Source organism: Pituophis catenifer, unplaced genomic scaffold (genome assembly GCF_029215685.1).
Source record: "Pituophis catenifer annectens isolate HBS135680 unplaced genomic scaffold, rPitCat1.0.hap2 SCAF_2, whole genome shotgun sequence".
Taxonomy (NCBI): Eukaryota; Metazoa; Chordata; class Lepidosauria; order Squamata; family Colubridae; genus Pituophis; species Pituophis catenifer.
In genome coordinates this window covers 165,779,127-165,801,606 of record NW_027256882.1, presented here as the reverse complement: position 1 = coordinate 165,801,606, position 22,480 = coordinate 165,779,127, and the positions used below count along the sequence as shown (strand labels likewise).

General features: G+C 37.9%; 1 protein-coding gene across 2 annotated transcripts in view; it reads left to right on the top strand.

Moving 5' to 3' along the window:
• The window catches only part of ARHGEF25 (Rho guanine nucleotide exchange factor 25), a 78,484-nt gene extending 61,028 nt beyond the window's left edge, over window positions 1–17,456 (top strand). The window contains exons 11-17 of one of the 2 annotated variants that reach the window (XM_070937979.1): window positions 1,381–1,431; window positions 1,888–1,965; window positions 2,529–2,723; window positions 3,995–4,175; window positions 9,516–9,736; window positions 12,915–13,019; window positions 16,989–17,456. In XM_070937979.1, coding sequence (XP_070794080.1) covers window positions 1,381–1,431; window positions 1,888–1,965; window positions 2,529–2,723; window positions 3,995–4,175; window positions 9,516–9,736; window positions 12,915–13,019; window positions 16,989–17,099 — 942 coding nt within the window. In that variant the 3' untranslated portion in view covers window positions 17,100–17,456. Of the gene's footprint in view, window positions 1–1,380; window positions 1,432–1,887; window positions 1,966–2,528; window positions 2,724–3,994; window positions 4,176–9,515; window positions 9,737–12,914; window positions 13,031–16,988 lie in introns of both variants that reach the window. The other variant, XM_070937980.1, reaches the window with a different exon arrangement.
• The last annotated feature ends 5,024 nt before the right edge of the window (window positions 17,457–22,480 follow it).

The window sequence follows — 22,480 nt, the reverse complement described above, 5'->3', positions numbered from 1 at the left end:
AGATTTCCCCAAGGGCTCAGTTAAACTGGAAGCCAGCACATAATTTTGTTGAAGCAAGATTGCTTCTGTTGCCTCTGGTACTGTAATAAAAAACCTAGAAAGAGTAGGGATACAATTCCTCTAAAGTTATGCAAATTAGAATGTAGATGTGATTGGATATAACAGTACACAAGTATTTGTTTGGGTGTAGCAATTGTCAATTGTGGGCTAGATTCTATGAGGTAATGAGAGCAGTACTATAAAGACAATGATGTATTTGAGAAAACAAAAAGGCAGTATTTCATGCATATAAGTTTTCTTCTAATGGTTTTACTTTCCTGAGCCTTTTTCATCTTTTAGTATCTTCTAACTCTATCGATACCACTCAAGTTTTTGTGCATTTTACGGCAAAACTAATAGGTTTTAGTGTTTCTCAGGTCCCTGGGAACATAATTTAGGGAGGAAAGAATTATATTTTCTCTTACATTAATCCAATAGTGAGTTTAATTATACACAAGCTTGCAATTAAAAAAAAATCTTCAGAATTTTAATTTCAAATTTTCTCAAGATTAATATGGTTTAATGTGTTTCGTCAAGATATTCACAATGTGATGAGTATAATTATGATTTGAAAAACTGGCACTCAGGTGTAAAAAGAAATATATGCTCAATAGTATTGCTCCAAATGGCGTTACTTCTGCACAGTTCTTGAACGTACAGAAATGTTCATGTAGCTGATTTAAAAGTTAGGAAATTGATCCAGTTATAGATTCCTGCCTAATGGGAATGTTGGCCTTTATGCAAACAAAATACACAGCGGTGAGGTTTTGTAATGGCTCTGAATGCTGCCAGCTGCCTTTGGATGGGATACAATTTAGTTTTAAGTCATGACTTGCCTCTTCTACAAGGAGGTTGGAGTTTATGTCACTCTTGCCACGTTTGGTGGCCTTCAGATGTGTTGGACCGTAAGCTTTCGCCAGTGGTCATGCTGTGAGAGGATTATGGGTTCAGTAGATCCTGAGTGCAAAACAGAGTTATATTCCCAACCTATTTGAAGGGAATACCAAATAGGTATAAGCTGATGTAGTTAAGTCATAGAACAATGGTAACTTGGTAATGGTAACAATGGTAACTATAGAACAAGGGTCTCCAATTTTGACAACTTTAAGATTTGTGGACTTCAACTCCCAGAGTTCCTCAGCCAGCTGGCTGAGGAATTCTGGGAGTTGAAGTCCACAAGTCTTAAAGTTGCCAAGGTTGGAGACCCCTGGAATAGAACAGTGGTAACGGTGGATGGCACTGAATGTAGCCACTCATCATAAACTAGCTCATGTTGCTCTTTTTCTCTCCCTTATAAAAACACTTATTCTTTCCCTTTCTTCTTTCTCTTGCTGTCTCCAGGATTTCCTGAAGTATTATAGCAAAGCTGGGAAGGACACACAACAGCTGGAGGTAGGAGTTGAAACCAATGGGAGTTATTACAGAGCGACTGTTCCTATGTAATGATCTTGATATTACACTATTGCTTTTGAATGAAGAATTACAGTCACATGGGTCGATTGGAATATCACGTGGGTCGGTTGGAATACCACCCAGCATTTACAAGAATGACAGTTGTGGGTAGATTGGCAGATGGGGAATCCAAATCCTATATCAGTTATTGTACATTTGATACACTGTTATCTTCATATCTCAGGCCAGTAAAGTCTTCTATATGACTAGCGGATCTTATTTTGGGATCCCACCCCCTCAGTTTAACCTTGCCTTTGTAGTTTAAGATGTGGAATAAAAGGTTAACAGCTTCATTACAGCTCACTGATAATCTCTGAAATTGATATATCCAGAGGCATCAGGCTTGGCAAATCCAGTGCATCTTTTCTAGCTTCATTCTCTACATTTGAATTTCAGAAAGCTGTAGATGTTATGTGCTTTGTTCCCAAACGTTGCAATGACATGATGAATGTGGGACGTCTTCAAGGCTTTGAGGTAAATTCTGAGGATCAGTCCAATTCTGGTTGGACATTCTTAGCTCTGATATTTCTGATTAGCTGGCTCAGTATGGTAGACAGCATTGAAACAATTCTCTTTTTCATCCTCCCTGACCCTCTATCATCACTTCAGTCTTTCAGTGGCAGGAAGGTTGTACAATCTTCAAGGAAGGATCTTAATTGCTTATTTCTGAAGGATCTCAACTTCAATACAGATTTACTTGGGAATCTGAGCTTAAAATATAGGATATTATGGGGAAGTGGTGGGGAGGGCAAGATTTAGAGTCTTTTGGCCAGAAGGATGATTTAAGATAGACGTTTTGAAATGCCTGATGGTGCAGTTGTTGAAACTACCACTTTAACTATAGTGGCATATGTGAATGCTGTCCCAAGCTACATTTTAGAAAATTGTTGACAAGGAAAGCTACCATTTTGGTGGGAAAGAACCTTTGACATAGAGCAGCATTATAAGGATGTGCTAGACCATACTAACATTAAGCTCTCATAGTAGTGTAATTTGATGCTAGACAGTTGGATAAATCACAGCTTTTTTTTCTGTAGGGGAAGCTGACTTCACAAGGGAAGCTGCTGCAGCAGAACACTTTTTGGGTGATAGAGCAGGCAGGCGGGATCCTGGCCCGGGCTCGTGAGCGTCGCATCTTTCTCTTTGAGCAAATTCTCATCCTAAGTGAAACCCTGGAGCGAAGGCGTGGTCCGTATGCTGCCCCAACATATGCCTTTAAGAGCAGCATCAAGGTATTCCAGAGTTAATACACATATGTATATTAAAATATATTCTTTCGTTATCTAATCACCCATTTTTTTAGTTCTAGCATTTCACTGCTAATCATATTTTTATGCATCTTTAATATTTCAAATTCTAGTTTCATTTATTGTTTTGTACTTATTCATACTTCTCATATTTCCCTTATTCTACTCTTCATACCTATTTGTATTGAAAAGTTATTCTAGTGTCCATTACACTACTTGGTAAAATAGTTAGCCAGCCTATGTAATTCTAATATTAATACATATTTATTAAGATATATTTATGAAGGATTCCTTTCCTTTCCTTTCCCCTCCCCCTCTCTTTTCCATCATCTCTTGCCCGCATCTGGGTGATAGTAAAAGATATGTGTATATTAAACAATGAAAATGAAATGTAATGTAATAACTAGGAGTAATAACAGGTTTATTGTACTGAAATGTATGATACCCAAATATCACACTATTCATGCATTGATATGTATAAACAATATAAAATTTAAAAAAAATTGAATAAAAAAAAAAAGATATTCCAGAGTTAACAGTGGGGAATTGAGATACATTTAAGCATCTGGTACTAACTCATAAGGGTCTTTAGAATGGAAATTTTCCATTTCCAAAGTTGGGTGCCCCATCTTTCTGCAGGGGCCTTGTGCATTTGTATAACATAATACCACATAGTAAATTTGATATTCTCTTGGATATATGCAGATATCTGGAATTATAGCTGCAATTTGAGAATACACGGGCAACAAAAAACAGAACCTATAGAGTAAACAGTGTAGCAAATCTAATGGGGAAAAAAGTTGTTTGATTTCCATGCCTTATACCAATCAATGAATGTAACTTCTGTTTGCATCAGGATACACTCTTATAACCAGAAAGCCATACAATTTCTGTATGGGCAAACAAAAAATAAAAAAGTGATGCTGAGACTGGACAGTACCTTAAACCCTTTAAACCCATATATCATTGTGGGTTTTGTTTTGTTTTATGAATTGGAATAAGCTAAGTCTAAATCTACTCTCAGAAAATCAGTAAAGGCTTGTATTTGCTTGATTGTTGAGTATCTTACTCTCTCTATTTTATTCATATAATTTTCTTGCTTTTTAACATTGTTGCTGGGGAAAAGATACCATATTCATGAGGTCTGGATTATGCTTGGGCCAATTTCACTTTATTATCTTTATTTAATCAAGTGTATAATCTGTCTCAGTTGCAGTCACAACACTAGGTTGACCCACCATCAATTTCTCTTCCAGGTAAGCTGTTTGGGCCTGGAGCCTTGTGTGGACAATGATCCCTGCAAATTTGCACTGATCTCTCGTGGCGCAGAACGGGGCACCATCCGTTATGTGCTGCAGGCAGCAACACCAGAAATTGCCCAGGCCTGGGTGACTGACATCAACCTCATCTTGGAGACACAACGTGACTTCCTTAATGGTAGGAGTAAAAACATAGCTACCTATGGTACCAACTATGGCCATTCAAATCATCCTATCAGAAATTGCCTTTTAAACTTTGCCTAACCTTCCTCCAGGGCTTCAGTATTTCTTACATCACATTCTCAGCTCATCGTGTGGACTGGATAGGACAATTACTATGAAATTTCCATACTGTGTTTTAGAAGTATGAGAAACAATAATTCATAGTTAAGAAGAAATTTTTCAAATTGTAATTTGAATTAGAGGTTTGAAAATAATAAGTTTTGGCTTTTACAGAATTTGATGTAGTTTGGATTAAAGGCCCGGAGACTAAAACATATGAAGAATGGTTGCAGGATTTCGGTTTGTCTAGTCTAGAGAAAAGAAGGATTGGGAGGGACATGATAGCAATATTCCAGTATTTGAGAAACTGCCACAAAGAAGAGGAGGTCAACTTATTTTCCAAAGCACCAAAGGGCAGGACAAGATACAATGGATGGAAACTAATCAAGGAGAGAAGCAACCTGGAATTAAGGAGAAACTTCCTAGCAGTGAGGACAATTAACCAGTGGAACAACTTGCCTTCAGAAGTTGTGGTTGCTTCATCACTGGAGGTTTTTAAGAAGAGACTGGACAGTCACTTGTCGGAAATGGTATAACGTCTTCTGCTTGAGCAGGGGGTTGGACTAGAAGACCTCCAAGGTCCCTTCCAGTTCTATTCAGATTGATTAGTCTTGTATTTTACCTAGTCTCATATTTTTGATCCAGGTACTTCTTTCATCAGTAAAGGAACTATTTAAGTCTCCCCTTGTTAATTACCATATTTTGCTTTTTCTTCCTCCCTCCCTCCCTCCCTCCCTCCCTCCCTCCCTCCCTCCCTCCCTCCCTCCCTCCCTCTCTCTCTCTCTCTCTCTCACACACACACACAAAATACATATCAGTATCTTATCTCAATTTTGCAGCTTTTCTTTTTCTTTGCCACAATTGGGCTTATTTCTCAGGGAGTCCTTCTAATAGGTAAGGAACCAGGGCAACAGTTCCATCTCAGCTTGCTGCCTGCATGCTGATTTTTTACTCCTAGGAAGGTTTGTGTTATTCAAAGATGTGATTCCCACTTGTCAATTCGTCTATAATTTCCATTCTAATAAGATCAGGTCTTAATGAAAGTGAACAAAGAAGCAACAAACATGTCTCAGAAGGGGGTGCTTTGATTTGTGCAGATCAAACACAACACAAAACACATTTGAAGGAAGGGAGCTCCAGAATCCCAAGTGGAGGCTATTCTACTCATTACACAGAACCTGAAGGCAAAACCTGCAAGTTTGCTTATGTTGCTTTTTCAATACTTTCAAATTTTTTCACTTGAAATATTTACTTTAATTTTAAAATTTAGAAGTTACCTGAGTCCACAAGACACTAGGCATCTAATAACTTTTAACAGCAAGAACAATGATAAAGAAGCAAAAATCATAGACATACAAACAAACAATTCATAACCAGTGACAAATCCTACAAAGGCTTGATACTATGCCACTTTCAAGGCCTATGGAAACAGCCTGCTCTTCTTCCCAAAAACAATGTATATTTTTATAAATTGTTTATAAATCTTTCTGGTCATGTGATATAAACATTCAGTTGTTTATAAAAAATTGGCCGCTTGAATAAATGAGAGGCAGAATATAACAGCACATCCCTAAATATCACACTGCCATGAAAATAGTTGATGAGATCATTTAAGTATAATAAATCCCCTATTATTTTGGATTAGTGACAGCAAGTGTTTAAGCTACATTTTTTATTTCCAAATTAAATTTGCCACTTCTAATCAAATAAACTTAGTCCCAGCGTATGAAGTGACAGCGGTATAATATAGATTCCCAAAGGAGTTTTTTTATTTATTCAACTTGTATACTGCCAAATCAATTTATCTGACTAAAAAGCTTTAAGAAAAAGTGAGGTGGGAATCAAGAAAATCTGAGAAAAAAATGGTTTTAAAGGATAGCACAGAAAATTAGAAACAGCAGAGGAAATGGGTGCATAGAGAAAAGAAGAAAATTGATAGCAATAGCACTTAGACTTTTATACTATTTCACAGTGCTTTACAGCCCTCTCTAAGCACTTTACAGAGTCAGCCTATTGCCCTCAACAATCTGGGCCCTCATTTTACCGACCTCAGAAGAATGGAAGGCTAAATCAACCTTGAGAATCGAACTTTGGCTGTGGACAGAGTTAGCCTTCAATACTACATTCTAACTACTGCACCACCATGGCTTTTTGCTTTAACAAAAATTAATTCCAGATCCTGGGCAATAAACAAAACTAGCTTAATTTTTTAAAAAATGCGAGGACAAATGGATCTTACGTTATAAAACCACTATGAGAGATATGAGACTATTACTGACCAAAAAAAAAAAGAGTAGTTAAAGAAATGAAATATTTATAAATATTTTCAGGGAACAGAACAGGTTGAGGAAAGAAAAGAGAATACAAGAAAAAAAATTCAAATGCCTTTGAGATATAGAGGCTCACCATTATGAAAAAGAAATATTGCAGATTAAACTTCAACTGAAAGATAACATTAGGTTGTATCATGTATCCATACATCTTTCTCTTGGTTTTTAATGGAACTTAAGAAACAAAAACTTCATGATATTCATACTAAGTTTGAATTGAGGAGAGCTGGCAGAGATTCAGAACGACTTTTCTGAAGAATAAGCTGCTTTGAATGTCTTTAAACCAACTATATACAAGACGTTTACATTTTTTCAACAACTACTTTGAATACACAATAGTTGCAGAAGTGTTACATAGAGGACAGGTTATAACTGTGGTTAGAAAAAAGGATCATCTGAAAACTATTATTTTAGGTAACCCATACTGGCCGAAAAAGGGGGAAAAATAGTAAAATTTAAGAAGTATGCCAATATGGGCTTTTAATTATTAAATGTTATGAGATTGACAAATAAGAGAATCCCAATTTGAGGAAATGATAAACCATAGCTGCCTCCTTGTCTGTGTTATGTACCAAATCAGTGGATACTGTGTTTCCCCGAAAATAAAACCCTGTCTTATATTTGTTTGAACTCCAAAATAAGTGCTTGGCCCTATTTTCAGGAGTTCTTATTATTTTGGGGCGCATGGAGCAAGATGGGGCTCCTCTTGCCATCTTACCTGATTTCCAGCTCTGTGTTTAAATATTTTCGGGGAGGGCTTATTTTTAGGGGGAGGCTTATTTTAGCACATGCCCGATTGAGCTTATTATCAGGGGATGTCTTTTTTTCGGGGAAACAGGGTAGAAAAAAAATATCTGTATTGACAGACAAATTAGGAAGCTAAACCCCTTTCGTATCACCAGTAACAAGTCTCTCAGTGAATGGAGATGAAAAGGAGGGTTGCTTGAAAGAACTGTAATACTGTACAGCATCAATTTGTACCATTTATTATAGGAAGGGATATCATGGGTCCCAATACAAATCCTTACCAGGAGACAATAGGGTTAGGTTGAATAACTATGTCCTTGACCATTGTATCCCTGATTCAGAACATGGGCGGAAGCTGAGGAAAAAGTAGGTTGTCTAGAGGAATCAATTATTTTAAAAAAAAACAAAAACTGAGGAAAAACTGAGTAGCTGTCAACTGGATACTTGGGGAAAAAGAAATACTTGTGGTTTTGGTTGCTGCAGAACATGCAGATCTAATTCAATAGCAGAGATATTAATAAAAGCTTTAGTTGAAGAAAAACATTATGCTCAACAATTTCTGCTGTTAAGAAAATAGAACGCCATGCTGAAAAAGCAAACCAGCCAGCTATAGTTGTAATTGAAAAAAAATCAAAGCCATTTCTACAGAAAGGGGTAAAATGGTGTGAAAAAGGAAGAATTTGGACAATCCATGAGTTGAGGAAAAAAAAAAAGCATTGCGTTTACTCCAAAGGAAATTGTTTCTCTGGGTGATGTCAACCAATGATATGAAATAAAAACTGAAATTGCTGCTAAGGTAGAAAAGAAAAGAAAGGATGACAGGATTCGAAAGAGACATAGGAGAACGCAATGGTGCTAACTTGGCTTTGAGAATAACTCTGGTTTGTAGATTGCCTGTTGTAGATAGTTCAACAAGGCATTGAAAGTGGTAGAACTCAGCAGCCCTATTTGGGCAAACTGCTGACGGAGCTAGAGACACTTTCCATCTTGTTATCAGCGTTCCAGAACAACCCAACTCCAATCAAAAACTCTTGAGACAGGCATTATCTCAAAACTTCCATTTATTAGAGTAGGTACACTGGCACATCTGGGAAAACCCAAATTTGAGAGTTTTGGGTTTTCCCTCAGTAAATCAAAACCAGAAATCCAGCCCCTGCACCCATCAGTCCATCACATGGCCCAATCACCATCCGTCCCAACTTGAGCCACCACTGCAACCACTCCTCCTCCAGATGCAGGAGCACCATGACCTTGACCGAAGAGAAGAATGCTATTATGTTTAACTACAATCACTCCACTAAATCCCCCCTCCTACTTTCCCAAGCACAAGAAGGTGGCAGTGTGGAAGCTTCCTGTGTTAATATGGCTTCCAAAGCTGACACTTGTCAGAGAAGAGGGGAAACTGGAGAAGAAGAAAGGGGATGAGGAAACCAACATGAATCTGGATAGATTTTTTAGAATTCTGTTATTTTGGGTTGGGGGCAATGACATTTTAAACTATACCGTATTTATCCCCAAAATTCACTCATAAACCCAATCTCACCTAATGTGCCAGCAACAAGAAATCTATTTTTAAAGCCTTTTAGAAATCTATCTTTCTTAAAAATTTTATTTCATTTTATTTATCAAATTTCTACATCACCCATCTCACCTAAGTGACACTGAGCAGTTTGCAAAGTGATGTTAAGATCAGGGTCTCCACCCTCTCCGGTAGCCACCTCAGTATATTAGTCATAGGAGGAATCAGTAGATGATGTTAGGCCACAGGTAAGCGTAATCTGTGATGGCTAATTCAGACAGGCAAATCATTTATTTATTTATTTATTTATTTATTTATTTATTTATTTATTTAATTTAATTTAATTTAATTTAATTTATATGCCGCCCCTCTCAGGAGACCCAGAGCGGCTCACAATACATTAAAAAAAAAAACATTCTAAAAACATTTAAAAGATTAAAAAACATTAAAAACCTTAGAACCTTAGAATCACGTAGTTCTTTTACTCAGTGAAGTTACCTCATGGTTCAGAAAGGATTTCTTGTTATTCTCGGTGAATACCATACAACTTCTTTTTTGGCATGTACTGTACATTATTTTATGTTACCAGGTTGACCCCATTGTTCAAAGTCTGTTCCTATTGTTTTTTTCCCCCTCCCAGCATTGCAGTCACCCATAGAGTACCAGCGTCGGGAGAGCAAAACCCACAGTCTAGGACGAACGGGGGCTCTGCACCACTCACTGACAGGTGGCTCTACCCGGCCCTCCTCCTCAACCTCCATGGACCAGAACAAGGGATCCAGCCTCCAGGCCCACAATGCCTCTCTGCCTTCCCTTTATCTTCCTGGTCCTGCGCCACCTGAGCCCCTCCCCTCTATCGAGGTAAGGCAAGAAGGTCATCAGTCAGGCTCGCACCTCAGATAGTATAGCAATTTGGTGTGTGTGGATGACACAGATTTTCTACTTCGGAGAAGAAAGCTTAACATCCAATGCAGTCATTTGATTTAATTAAACAGTAGCTCTGAGCCTACTTAGAATTTGAATGCCTAAAATAACCATTATATAAAAACAGCAATTCATAATTAAGATAATTCTATTCTGTCTGTTGCTTGAAATATGTTGTGAACTAGTTGCCATAAAGACAAAACAGTTTCTTGCTCCATTCCTAATCAATGCCGTTTTGTAAAATTTCCATTATTGATGTGGAAAAAAAGAGGTAGGAGAGGAGGTTATTGGCCAACTTTTAATAGAGTAGCTCAACAAATAATGAGGAACTGGGGCCATTTACTTAATATGTTGCTCTTTCCTAAGTAAACTGTCCTAGAAATAATTATACTGAAAGATACTATGTAAATATTGAAAATAAATGCTAATGTATTTGGCTACCATATATCATTTTATTTAGAACAACTCATTAGTACGGTCAAAGGACTCTGAGCCCATGCCAAGTGTATGTACAGCATATATGTTATTCTGTCTATGGATCATAACTGCTCTATCCAAATGCTGAAGGTTGGAGAGTCACAGTCAAATGAAAAGGAAATCGGATTGAGGAAGACCAAGAGTAGGACTTCTTAACTCTGTTCCAGTTCATCTAGGAGGAGATGACTTCTTTCTTTTGTTAAGGAGAGGCTATTCAGATGAATGGAATGGGTTTCCATGATCTCCCAAGATGGGCAGTTAAGAAATAGGAAAAATTGTTGAATGAATGAATGAGTGAATGAGTGAGTGAGTGAGTGAGTGAGTGAGTGAGTGAGTTAAATCCATGCGCCAAGCAACCCAATTTTTTTGCTTTGCCCATCCTTGAGGCAGCGATACCAGAAGAACTAGAACAGGGCAGGTGGGAAGGGAATATATTGTCTGCTATTGCTACTCAACAATTATTATTTAGTATCACTCACTGAACATACAAGGGAAAAATCTTTGCACACACACACACACACACACACACACACACGTGTATGTGTGTGCGCGGGCAAAGATATATATAGCAAAGTTTTGATTTACCCACCAGATTGTTAGGCAAGAGGGGCTGAGAAAAGGTAATTTTAAAGGAGATTAATTAATGTAGAAAAACCAGATGCATTTATTATGAGGCCATTAAGACAATGATTATTATGTGTTTACTGATCATTGATCATTTGATCGAATTTTTTACTGAAAATAATTGAAAAGATGCAGTTTGGAGAGTATTTTACACAATCTATTAAGGCAATATATCAGCAACAAACAGCACAAGTAATAATCAATGGTAGTTTAACGGAAACTTTTAACATAGAAAAAGGAACAAGACAAGGATGTCCCTTATCTCCACTATTTTGACTTTGGAACTTTTGTTGAATAAAATACGTGGCTCAGATAAAATAAGGGGAATTAAAATTAGGCATGATGATTACAGATTACGAGCATTCGCAGTTGACCTGGTAGTGACTTTGACCCAACCAGTACAATCAGTTATAGGTCTAATGAATATAATTAATCAATATGGACAAGTATCTGGATTTAAAATAAATGCAGGGAAAACAAAGATAATAACTAAAAATATGGTTACAAGTCAAAAAGAAGAAATAAAAAGAATAACGGGATTGGAAACAGTAAAGAAGGTTAAATATTTAGGGGTTTATATTATGACATCAAATGTGAAATTATATAAGTATAATTATGAATTGTGGCAAAAAATACAGAAAGAGATGGAAAACTGGAAAAAATTGCAACTATTGTTGTTGGGAAGGATAGCTGCAGTGAAAATGAATATCTTGCCAAATTTTTTATTCTTTTTCCAAATGATACCAATATTGAAAAAAGATGGAAATTTGAATGAATGGCAGAAGGGCATTAGTAATTTTGTGTGGGCAGGAAAGAGACTGAGAATAAAACAAAAAATAATGCAAGATATACGTGAAAGAGGAGGTCTCAAAATGCCTAATTTAAGATTGTATTATGAGGCAGCTGCCCTTTCAGCAATTAGTGATTGGATTAACTCAACAGAAGAGAGAATATTGAATATTGAGGGATATGATTTGTTATATGGGTGGCATGCATATTTACTATATGATAAAAAGGTGGACAAGAATTTTAAAAGTCATATATTAAGGAATGCATTACTGCATGTATGGAAAAAGTATCAATATAAATTAAATAATAAATTACCTATATGGGCAATACCTAGACATACTATAGAGAATATAAGCGTAGAACAGAAACAAGATGTGATTACTTACAAAGAGCTTCTTATTATGGAAAGAGGTGCATTGCAGTTAAAGTCTTTAGAGGTATTAAAGGAAGAAAGGATAATCCAAACTTGGTTTCAGTATGGACAGTTATACACTAGATGGAAAGAGGATCAGAAAATTGGTATCTTGCAAAATGAGGAAAATTTGATAAAACAAATTAGGGATCAAAGTCCAATGCATATTAAAAGGTTGTATAATGCATTGATAGAAATAGATTCAGAAACTGAGCTAGTGAAGGACTGTATGATAAAATGGACACAAAATATCGAGGAACCAATAATGATGGAAACATGGGAAAAATATGGGTCAGAAATGTAAAATTTACTCAAGCCCAAAACTTGAGAGAAAATTTTTACAAAATGTTTTATAGATGGCATTTAGATCCCAAAAAGTTAGCTTGCATGTATCCAAGCTTACAATCTACGTGTTGGAGATGTAAATGTGATGATGCAACGTATTATCATATATGGTGGACATGTAAAAAAATTAAGGTATTTTGGATTAAGATATGGTGGATTATACAAATATTCTTAAAAAGAAGATAAAATTTACTCCACAGTTGTTTTTATTGGGTATAATTACAGACTGTACGGAATCCACTCTTCATTTTGAGAGAGATCAAAATATGTGCTAAATTAATGATGGTGAAGGTATGAAGGCTATGACATGCCTTCAGTGTAGAAAACCATCATGTCCTTTTAAGGATGATTTCTTACATCCAATGCTAAATGGTGCCTTCATCCCCAAAATGCTCAGCTTCTGGTTTGCTTTTCTGGTACTATGTTTCTCTCCAAATTTTCTCTCTTCATCCCACCTTTCACTTACAGCCATCTCACAGCCAAAGCTCTCCAGGGCCTGAATCCTCTCACATACCTTCTGAGCAACCTGATATGCAGCTCTCCAGTGCCCCTCAGCAAGAAACCCAGCAATTGGTGAGTTCTTGGTGAGTTCAGAATAATCACAACAATCAGATTATTCTGGTTCTGTTAACTTTCCTTCTAAAATTAATTATTTCCTTTCCCTTTTTCTGGAGCTTACATTTCTACTTGCATGCATGCATGCACGCACACACACAGAGTACAAACTCACTGGTCCTTGGCCTTTGGCATGTAACCAGGGTTTTGTCGTGGGAGAGGGTAATTGTAAAGAACCTTCCCCTTCCCCTTCCCCTTTTGGGATTTTGGTAAGCACAATCATTGCAGACAGCAAGGATAAACAATTGAATCAAAGCTTAAATGCAGTTGTCCCTTCAATATATTTCTCAGTTTTAGTGTGTTGTTGATCAGTACTGTTTTCTCAACTAATATAAGCAGAGGGGTTATATAAATAAGTAATCAGATAACTACCAAAACTGTTTAAGTCTAGGAAGAGTTCCCAATGTGGAAAAATAAAGGGAGAAGTAGCAGGCAAACAGGAACAAATAAAATAATTAGGTATAGAAGAGAAAAGCGGTTGCATGTTATGTGCACTCACACGTGCACATACACATACATACCCTTTGCTCACTTTGCCCAGTTTACACACACAGATCCCCTTTGTCTTCTATTATACAACCTAAAATATTGATCTTGGGACAGTTGGATTTTATCAATCTTGTAATGGAACACAGGTAATTCTCAACTAATAAACATTCAGTGACTATTCGGAGTTAGAACGCTACTGAAAAAAAGTGACTTGTGCTCCTTTTTACACTTACAACCATTGTCGTGTCCCCATGATCACGTGATCAAAATTCAGACACTTGGCAACTGGCTCATATTTTTGACGGTTGCAGTGTCCTGGAGTCATCAGCTTCTGCTACTTTCTGACAAGCAAAGTCAATGGGGGATCCAGATTCACCTAACAACTATGTGACTAGCTTAACAACTGCAGGGCTTCACTCAACCATGCTGGCAAAGAAAGGTAAAATGGGGCAAAAACTCACTTAACTATTGTCTCCCTTAGAAATGTTGAGCTTATTTGTAGTCATATTCTTCCATTTATAAAACAAAAGATTTATCTAGCTGTTCTTGAGCAGTTCTTGATCATGGAAGCTCATGTCCTCACTCAGTGCTTTTATCCATCAATTATACTTTGACCTTCTTCTGATCTTTATATAGCCCATGATGTTGCACTTTCACGCATTCAAATGGATTGTACAGATTAAATTAGACTGACTAGCCATAAGTTCAATAAGCTCATTATGATTACCAGGAAAGGCTCTCTGTTGTCCACAAAAAGTTGCATTCTGATGAAACATGGATGCTCGCTGCTCGTATGCCACCAGAATGCAGATAAACCCAGAATCTTGCACTTCCTGCAGAACTGAAAGAGCATTCACCATTTCTGATTATCTGATTGAGGAAATGACTATTCTTATGGAATCGTTTTTCTATGAATAATGATTAACCTAGAGGGATTAAAAGATTAGATGATATGCAAAAACAATAGACAGTACCTGGGCCATTTCTTTTCTCTGCTATTCCCCCCCACCCTCTAAACAACAGTAATGTTTCAAGACAATATGTAGGAATTGCTTCTGTGTAAACCACCGGGAGACTGGTCTGCTAACCCTGTTTTTAAAATATCAAACCAACCATAATTTTCCTTGTCAAAATGACACTAGAGACTACCTCAGAAGGCAAGACGTTCAGGTATTAAGTGGTATATAAATCTAAGTGCTATTCCTGTTAATCTATCTCATCTGCTAGGAATGTTATTTCTTAGGAATATGTCTACTCATGAGCCCCAACCAGGTAACGTTCAGCTGCACGCTTCTATCAAGATAATTAGGTTCATTTGCCTGATTCCATTTCTCTTTTCTATGAAGTCAGATTATGATAAATAACATTTTTCATTACTGTAACAAGGACTTGACTAAAGACTTTGACACTCTGTCCCCCTTTCTTTCATCTTTTTCTTCTCTACTGCCCAGTGGGAAGTACAAACAAATGAAATATTTGTACACAGGTGCACTTTCTACAACACACATATGAATTGGCAGGTAGAGAAGCTACTTCTATAAAACATATCCTCAACTTCTGGCCATTAAAACCACACTAGGTTCTCACGCAGTTTCTTTCCTCTCATTTACCTGTAATTTTCTTCAGTTGGGGTGTCTGTGTATAAATATGGGAGGGCATTATATGTCATAGTTTTTCTACGAGTTATTGTGTATATAAAAATTTCCTAGTCACAACTGTCTCATTTCATACACAGTCATCCCTTCTGGTCAAAAAAAACAGAATCTGGTAACACCTATTTTGACTAACAAATGTAATAAAAAAGTGTAAGCTTTTGTGAGCTGTAGCTCATTTCATCAGATCCATAGAGTGACCAGACTGATGTAGGATTAAATTGCAGTGAGTTGGGGGGAAGAGCTGAGGGAGAAAAGGGAGTAGAAGATGGGTTGGTTATGCAGATGCAGGTAACATAAGAAGCAGCTTGCAAGTAGTTTATCGCTTAGGCTTCTGATACCCATCATTTCTCTCTATTATATATATGTAAAGTGAAATGGATACAGAGGTGAGTTTCAGCAGGTTCTGACCAGTTCTGGAGAACTGGTAGCGGAAATTTTGAGTAGTTCAGAGAACCAGTAGTAAAAATTCTGACTGGCCCTGCCCCCATCTATTCTCTGCCTCCCAAGTCCCAGCTGATCGGGAGGAAATGGGGATTTTGCAGTAACTTTCCCCTGGACTGGGGACAGAATGGAAATTTTACAGTATCCTTCCCCTGCCACGCCCACCAAACCACTCCCACCAAGCCATGCCATGCCCACCAAGCCACACCCACAGAACCGGTAGTAAAAAAATTTGAAACCCACCACTGAATGGATACCCTACATATTATTATTTAAATATATTTTGCACATTTTTTTTGTCAGGGAAGTGATACCCAGTTGTTTCTTGATTTCACTTTTACAATTCCTTTTTGTTGAGGAACTGGAGGTTGCATACATTGCTGCTGTTTAGTTATTATTATTCATACAGCAATCCTATGAGTGGTGTTAAAGTAAAGTACTTTTACTAAGGAACTACATGGCTAAGAGTGGAGTTCTCTTCTCTCAGTTTGATATTCTTGACCACTATATCATCTTTCGAGTTTGCAGAGGATTTATTAGGTGTTTAAGAGATTCAAGAGACTTTGGTTGCATTTGCAGTGATGCCTACAATCAGTGTAGTAAATATTGAAGACGCTGCTGCAGATACATTTCTTGCTCTGGGAAAGTGGCTGATAGAAAAGAGTAGGTCATTGCAAGTAGGATCACTATTGTCCATGTTATAATTAGCTGAAGGAAGGTAAATCATGAAAGTGAAATATGCTTAGATAACATGTTTGCCTATAGCTGTAAAAATAATTTAATTCTCATTTTAAAATAGTATCAAATCCCATTTTGTGAGAATGAAAACAAATGGCGATATTTCATGTTCTAGAAATATGTTTTGGAGAGACAAAATATTGGATGGTCCTTAACCTGGGCCAGATATAATTTAGATTTATATACTACTTCACAGTTCTTTACAGCCCTCTCTGGACCGATTACAATAGCAGACTATTAACCCCAACAATCTGGGTCCTTATTTTACCAACAGGTTGGAAGGCTGAGTCAACCTTGAGCCAGTCAGGATCGAACTGCTGGCAGTAGGCAGAGTCAGCTTGCAATACTATATTCTAACCACTGCACCACCACAGTTCTTGATATAAAAATATAGCTCACATGCTCTAATGTAATGAAATAGTGCATAATGTATGCAGATTAGAGTGCAGCTTTCCTTAAGGATAAAATTGGATTGCTTTGCTTTACAAATTATTTTTTTTCTAAACATATTGAACTACTTACTACAAATGAGCCTGGCAGATAGCAGTTATATCATTCTTGGACATATTTCTGTAGTTGACCATCTCTTTGTCCCCCCAATTAGGTCCTGATTGAAGATGATGCCAGGCCGCTGCTCCCCGATCCTGAGGTCCCAGAAATTAATGTCCCTCAAGGCAGTGCCCAACTTGCTAAACTTGACGAGGATGAGCTGTGACTCTTGGACTGCAGGATGGTGGCCTCTGTCAGGCACTTCAGCTAAGGATATCTAACGCGTCTCCCACATCCCTCCTCCCTCTCTCTGGCTGCTCTGGAGGAAAGAGAAACGTGGCAACAGCGGGATGGAAGGTTTTGCTGTCCTCTGATCCTGCTCAAAATGTCCAGACTTCACCCCCTTCCTTGTATGGGTGCAGGACCCCATATTGGGACCAGAGCATACTGCTGAAGGCCCTTCCCTAGACCCCAGTATATGCATGCTGCGGGGCTCTAGGGGCTTTACGTGGGGGGCTCTTGGATGAGGGGGTTTAGATTATGTGAAATGAGAATATTTTGTTCGTTGTAATAAAGATTTTAACTAAAACGAACAAGGAAGTAAATTGCATCACACAAAATCTGCACAGGCATCACGAAAAGTTGATTGCCATAACATTTCTTCATGAGGAGCTTGTGAGGTACATGTCAAATTCTCTGTTTTCTCCAATTCTTCATAACTGAACACTAAAGTGTTAGGCAGGAAACTTCAAGGCAGTCTTGAATTCTCATTGTACTAAGAGAATATTTTCTTCCCTTCCCACTTTTAAATTATACTTTAAACTATTCACACATCTATTTAGCTCAATACAAAGTCCCTAGTCATTTAGATTACAGAATCCATCATCCTGGTCATTAGAGAAAACTATGACTGCATAGGAAATAGGAAGGTGTAAATATACTGTAACTATTACATTCTAAAAAATTTAAGATCTTGGTTTGATTCTCAAGTTTATCAGCTATTAATCCATTTTTGCTGTCACTGGCACATCATTGCATCCCAGCTCAAGGGCTATCTACTGTATTAGTGTGCGAGATTTGTCAATTAACATCAGTATGGAGGGATCAAGGAAAACTTCCTATCTATAAATCCTAAATTAATAGGATTTAACTTAATTCTTGAGAGCAAAGGGTGGGGAAAGGGGATTTCTCCTGTCAATCCCCTTTTAACAAGAGTCTCAGAGATATAAATGAAAGAAGCTTGGTTCTTTTACACTTCAAAGGCCACACAGCCTATTTTGACAGAGCCAGCTCTGCTTACAAGTTGATCCTGATAATGGTCAGAAGCATTCTTTATTAAACAAAGAAAAAGGTTATTTTCAATTAAGCAGTTTTTGCATTTGTTTCCTCTAAAATTTGCAAGTGAAAGGAGTATCGGCCATCCCATTCATCAGGTATTAAGTTCAAAAAGTGCCTCCTGTTAAAAACACACACACATTTCTATCTAGCAAGATGAAAACTAGAAATTTTTATTTCTCTAGGTCCTTCCAAAATTACCTAAAAGAGAGTATGAAAAACAACTGGAAGCACTCATAGAAATATACATATATAGGTCCACCAACATTTAAAGACAATACTGACATTAATACAATTTTTTTTAAAAAAAAGCAGAAAAGCAAAATACTAGGCAAACTATAAGAGAATTGTACCCCCGAATACTTGTTATCTGAGCAATGCCCAGATGATACCTTCCATTGTTGTCCAAGAAAGAAATGATGTGGGTCTACCAGCCTTGCTTCAGGAGAAGGTTTCACCTCTGAGGCAATGCCCTTTTGCTGGCATACAGCTTGGGTGGTACTGAAAACAGGTCATCATTTATGGGCTTCAATCCAATCCCTGGAGGTGGAAACTTGACACTTGCTTAGCCCAACATGCCACATCTGAGTTAGTTATTTCTGCTGTATCCTTATTTGGGGGGGGGGATGCTACAGGCAAAAGAATACCAATGTATATTCATAATTTCCCCACAAGGTATCTCAAAGACTAGAGCAACTCATAAATGTATGCAGTCGTGCATCCATCTTGGTTAAAACACCAGCTGACTCTTTTCTCAAAGATTCCACTGTGGGGCTAATTGTGTTAAAGACCCCATTGTGATGTAGCAGGGACAGCCCCATGGACACAAAGGTGATGGCTGGTTTCCGTGGCAATTAAGAGGAGGAACAGAGCCCTCTGGAGTGTTCGGTCACAAAGGAACTGACAGCAGTAGTGTGTGTGTGTGTGCAAGATTATCTCAAGTAGAACTGGAGGCCGCGTGAAAGGATCTTTCTTTCCATTGGAGAACAAAATTGCATCTTCTCAGCCTCATTCCCTAGTATAGGGGTCTCCAACCTTGGCAAATTTAAGCCTGGCGGACTTCAACTCCCAGAATTCCCCATCCTGGCTTAAAGCTGCCAAGATTGGAGACCCCTGCCCTAGTAGACTCTTCTCACGAAGAAAAGAAGAGGCGAGTGTCTCAAGACATTTGTGGAAGGAAGAATCAGCTACCAGTTCATTTTGCTTCCATATGGTTCTGAGCTGGGTGTGCATTTTTTAAGCTGGAATTCAGGTGTGCACCAATAAAGAATATTTAACTTGGGGTTGAAATGAGCGGTCCTTGGTGCTCTCTGAGCTTGGTTGTGCACTGATGATGTTGCCTAGTTTGAGTAATGAAACATTGCAAGAAAACAAACTCCGACAGCACCAAGGACCCCTCATTAAAGTGTGTGTAGTCCAAGGTTACATATAGATTAGCATTTTTTTTCTTCCTCTTTTCAAGCACAATTTTGCTGTAGAGGTTTCCATGAAGACAAGGTACCAAGCCGCATCAGCTTTCCCATCAAAGATGGACATTTTTGAGTGTGTGTGGTAGTGGATGCATGTAGAGCCTCGGTGAAGCTGTGGACTAAGTGCTGTTAAGTGCTCGCACTTAGCTGCCAGCTGCCTGCAATTAGTGCGAGTTCAAATCTCACCAGGCTCAAGGTTGACTCAGCCTTCCATCCTTTCGAGGTAGATAAAATGAGGACCCGGATTGTGAGCGCAATAAGCCAACTTTGTATAGAACAACACCACTTAGGGGGACCCGAAAGCCCTAATAAGCAGGTATATACAAAAAAGTATGCAGGCTATTGCTATAATGCATTGTAAGCCGCCCTGAGTCTACGGAGAAGGGTGGCATATAAATTGGACAAATAAATAAATAAACCCCAACACAAGAGAGCTATAAATTCCACAGTATGAAATATGACAAAAGGGGATACACCATGAAGGTGTTTCATCTTTATTTCTGTATTTTTATTGAAAGATTTACCCTTTCATCACTTAATATCACAGAAGCAGCAAATGAGTTGGTGAAAATGTTCCTGGACATTTTTACTAATTGCAGACACTGGAATCAAAGGTTTTGAGTGCTTCTACCTGAGGGCAGGGGGGGAGGGGTGAGAGACATTGCAGAGATGAAACTAGCATATCAACGAGAAGGCCATGTCTGAATTTTCAGTCATTATCATGAGGATGTGTATATTCATGTTCACAACCATATGAGCTCACTTACAGCTTCACACTAGCTTATGGAGTCCTTTTCATTGCATACTGGTTTGCTTGCTTAAGTCAGGAAAATGGGAAAGGCTGGGTTAATATCAATTTATCAGGTGATATTAACCTTATCTGTACATTCTTATTTTTTATGAAATGACCCAAGAAAAATGCAAAAGAGTCAGTATATCCAGGGAGGGCTGCACCCTCTAATTTGTTAATTCTCTTACAACTTTTAGTGCAAAACATGTTTAAAATAATTCAAACTATGTTGTTTGATGAACTGCAAAAATAATTCAAAACCTGTGATGCCAACATCAAAGATATAGGACACAACAGTATTTCTCAACATGGGCATCTTTTAAGACCAGTGGACTTACAAGTCCCAGAATTCTCTAAATGTGAGAAATTCTGGGAGTTGATGTCTGCACAATTGTCAACATTGAGAAGCAGTAGGATAGAGAATAGGGAAAAAACTGGTTTAGATGCTAGGTTTTCTTTCAGTGCTATGGAGATCAGGGGCCAAGGTAGTGGTAATAACAACATATTATTTGTGACTTGCAATTGCTCAAGTACTGAATACTTATGCTTCCCCATACCAGTTTTGACTGTGGATATACTCTTATGGAGTCTTTGGACTTGCCCGTATTCTCATATCTTTCTGTAAATGAATGGAAACTACCTCTTAGCAGACTTTATCTAGGTTCAGAAGTGGGATTGTCTTCTGTGAATATTTGGATGGGAGATCACTTGGAACCTCATGACTGTAAATGAAACGGCAAAGTCAAAAAAACATCCCAGAAAGCAGTTAGGTGACCTGCTTGCAAATTAATGTATTGATGTGTTTGTCAAGTCCCCAGAAATCACACTTGACTCAAAGGGGGCTTTATTTTATCTGAGAATTTATTTAAAAGTGTACTAGACAACCCATGCTGCATTGGCTCATTGTTTCAGAGATACTTCCTTATCTAATGGAGAAACCAAATGATTATTGGCAGGCAAAAAAAAAACAAAACCAGTGGGAGCAAGAGCAATTTCCGACTTCCTGACAGCTTCCCCACTGACTTTTCTTGTAGAAAGTTGGAAGGAGCATTGGAAATGATTTTTACACGACCATGGCTGGCTGCAGCTAACTTTGGCAGTGCAGCAAAATTGAAGTAGCTACAACTTCACCACATTTCAATCAGAAGGAGTCACGGATCCCAGATTTGGGCTGCATTCTCTCATTTGAGATACATTGATTGAAAAACAGTTGCCCTGTGATGCACTGTTTCATCCAGTTGAAGGTTACAAACAATCAGATACAACAGTTTTAATAGTACCGGTATATAGATTCATCTAAGTGGGTCAACTCTGTTTTGTACTTGCTTCCAATTCTCAAGGTAACCCAAGGCATTAATTTCCTATTAACTTCCATTCAATGCATGCATTTGATTGTTTCTGTGGACACTTCCCTGATCACCATTAGGCTCCTTATCCAACATGTCAGTAATATTTTGAAGATGTTTTAAAATAAAATTTAAAAAGCTAGTTGGAAATGGACATGCCACAAAGCAAAGCGCTAGTCTTTTTATTTCCCAAGACTGCCTTCAGGTCTAATAACCACATTTAGAAAATAAAAAATACTTTGCATTGCAACCCAGTTTTCTGTAAGAAATGTACTCTTGAGCCTAGATAAAAGAACACCATCACTCTTCCCAAAAGCAATCTAGAGCTGTAAGGAACATAGGGTGAGGGAGGGGAGGATTGAAGGAGTGGTGGAGCAACTCACCAATTTGCCTTCCAGAAACAGTAGTTTTGTGACCTGGGAGCCATTTAGTCCCATACAGGCCAGGATGTACTATCTGGCTTCTTGACACAAAAGAATTATCTTCCTGCTCCTGTTTTTATACCAATAGAATTGAGGGGGCTCAGGCATCACTATTGACTTTAATGGACCTAGTAATCATTCATTCTTGCTAGGCAACATTGGCAGGATTTTCTGACTGAGACTTCATAGCATCCCACTGATCTATAGTTGCCAGGCTCTTGGGAAAATATGATAGGGCAAAATTA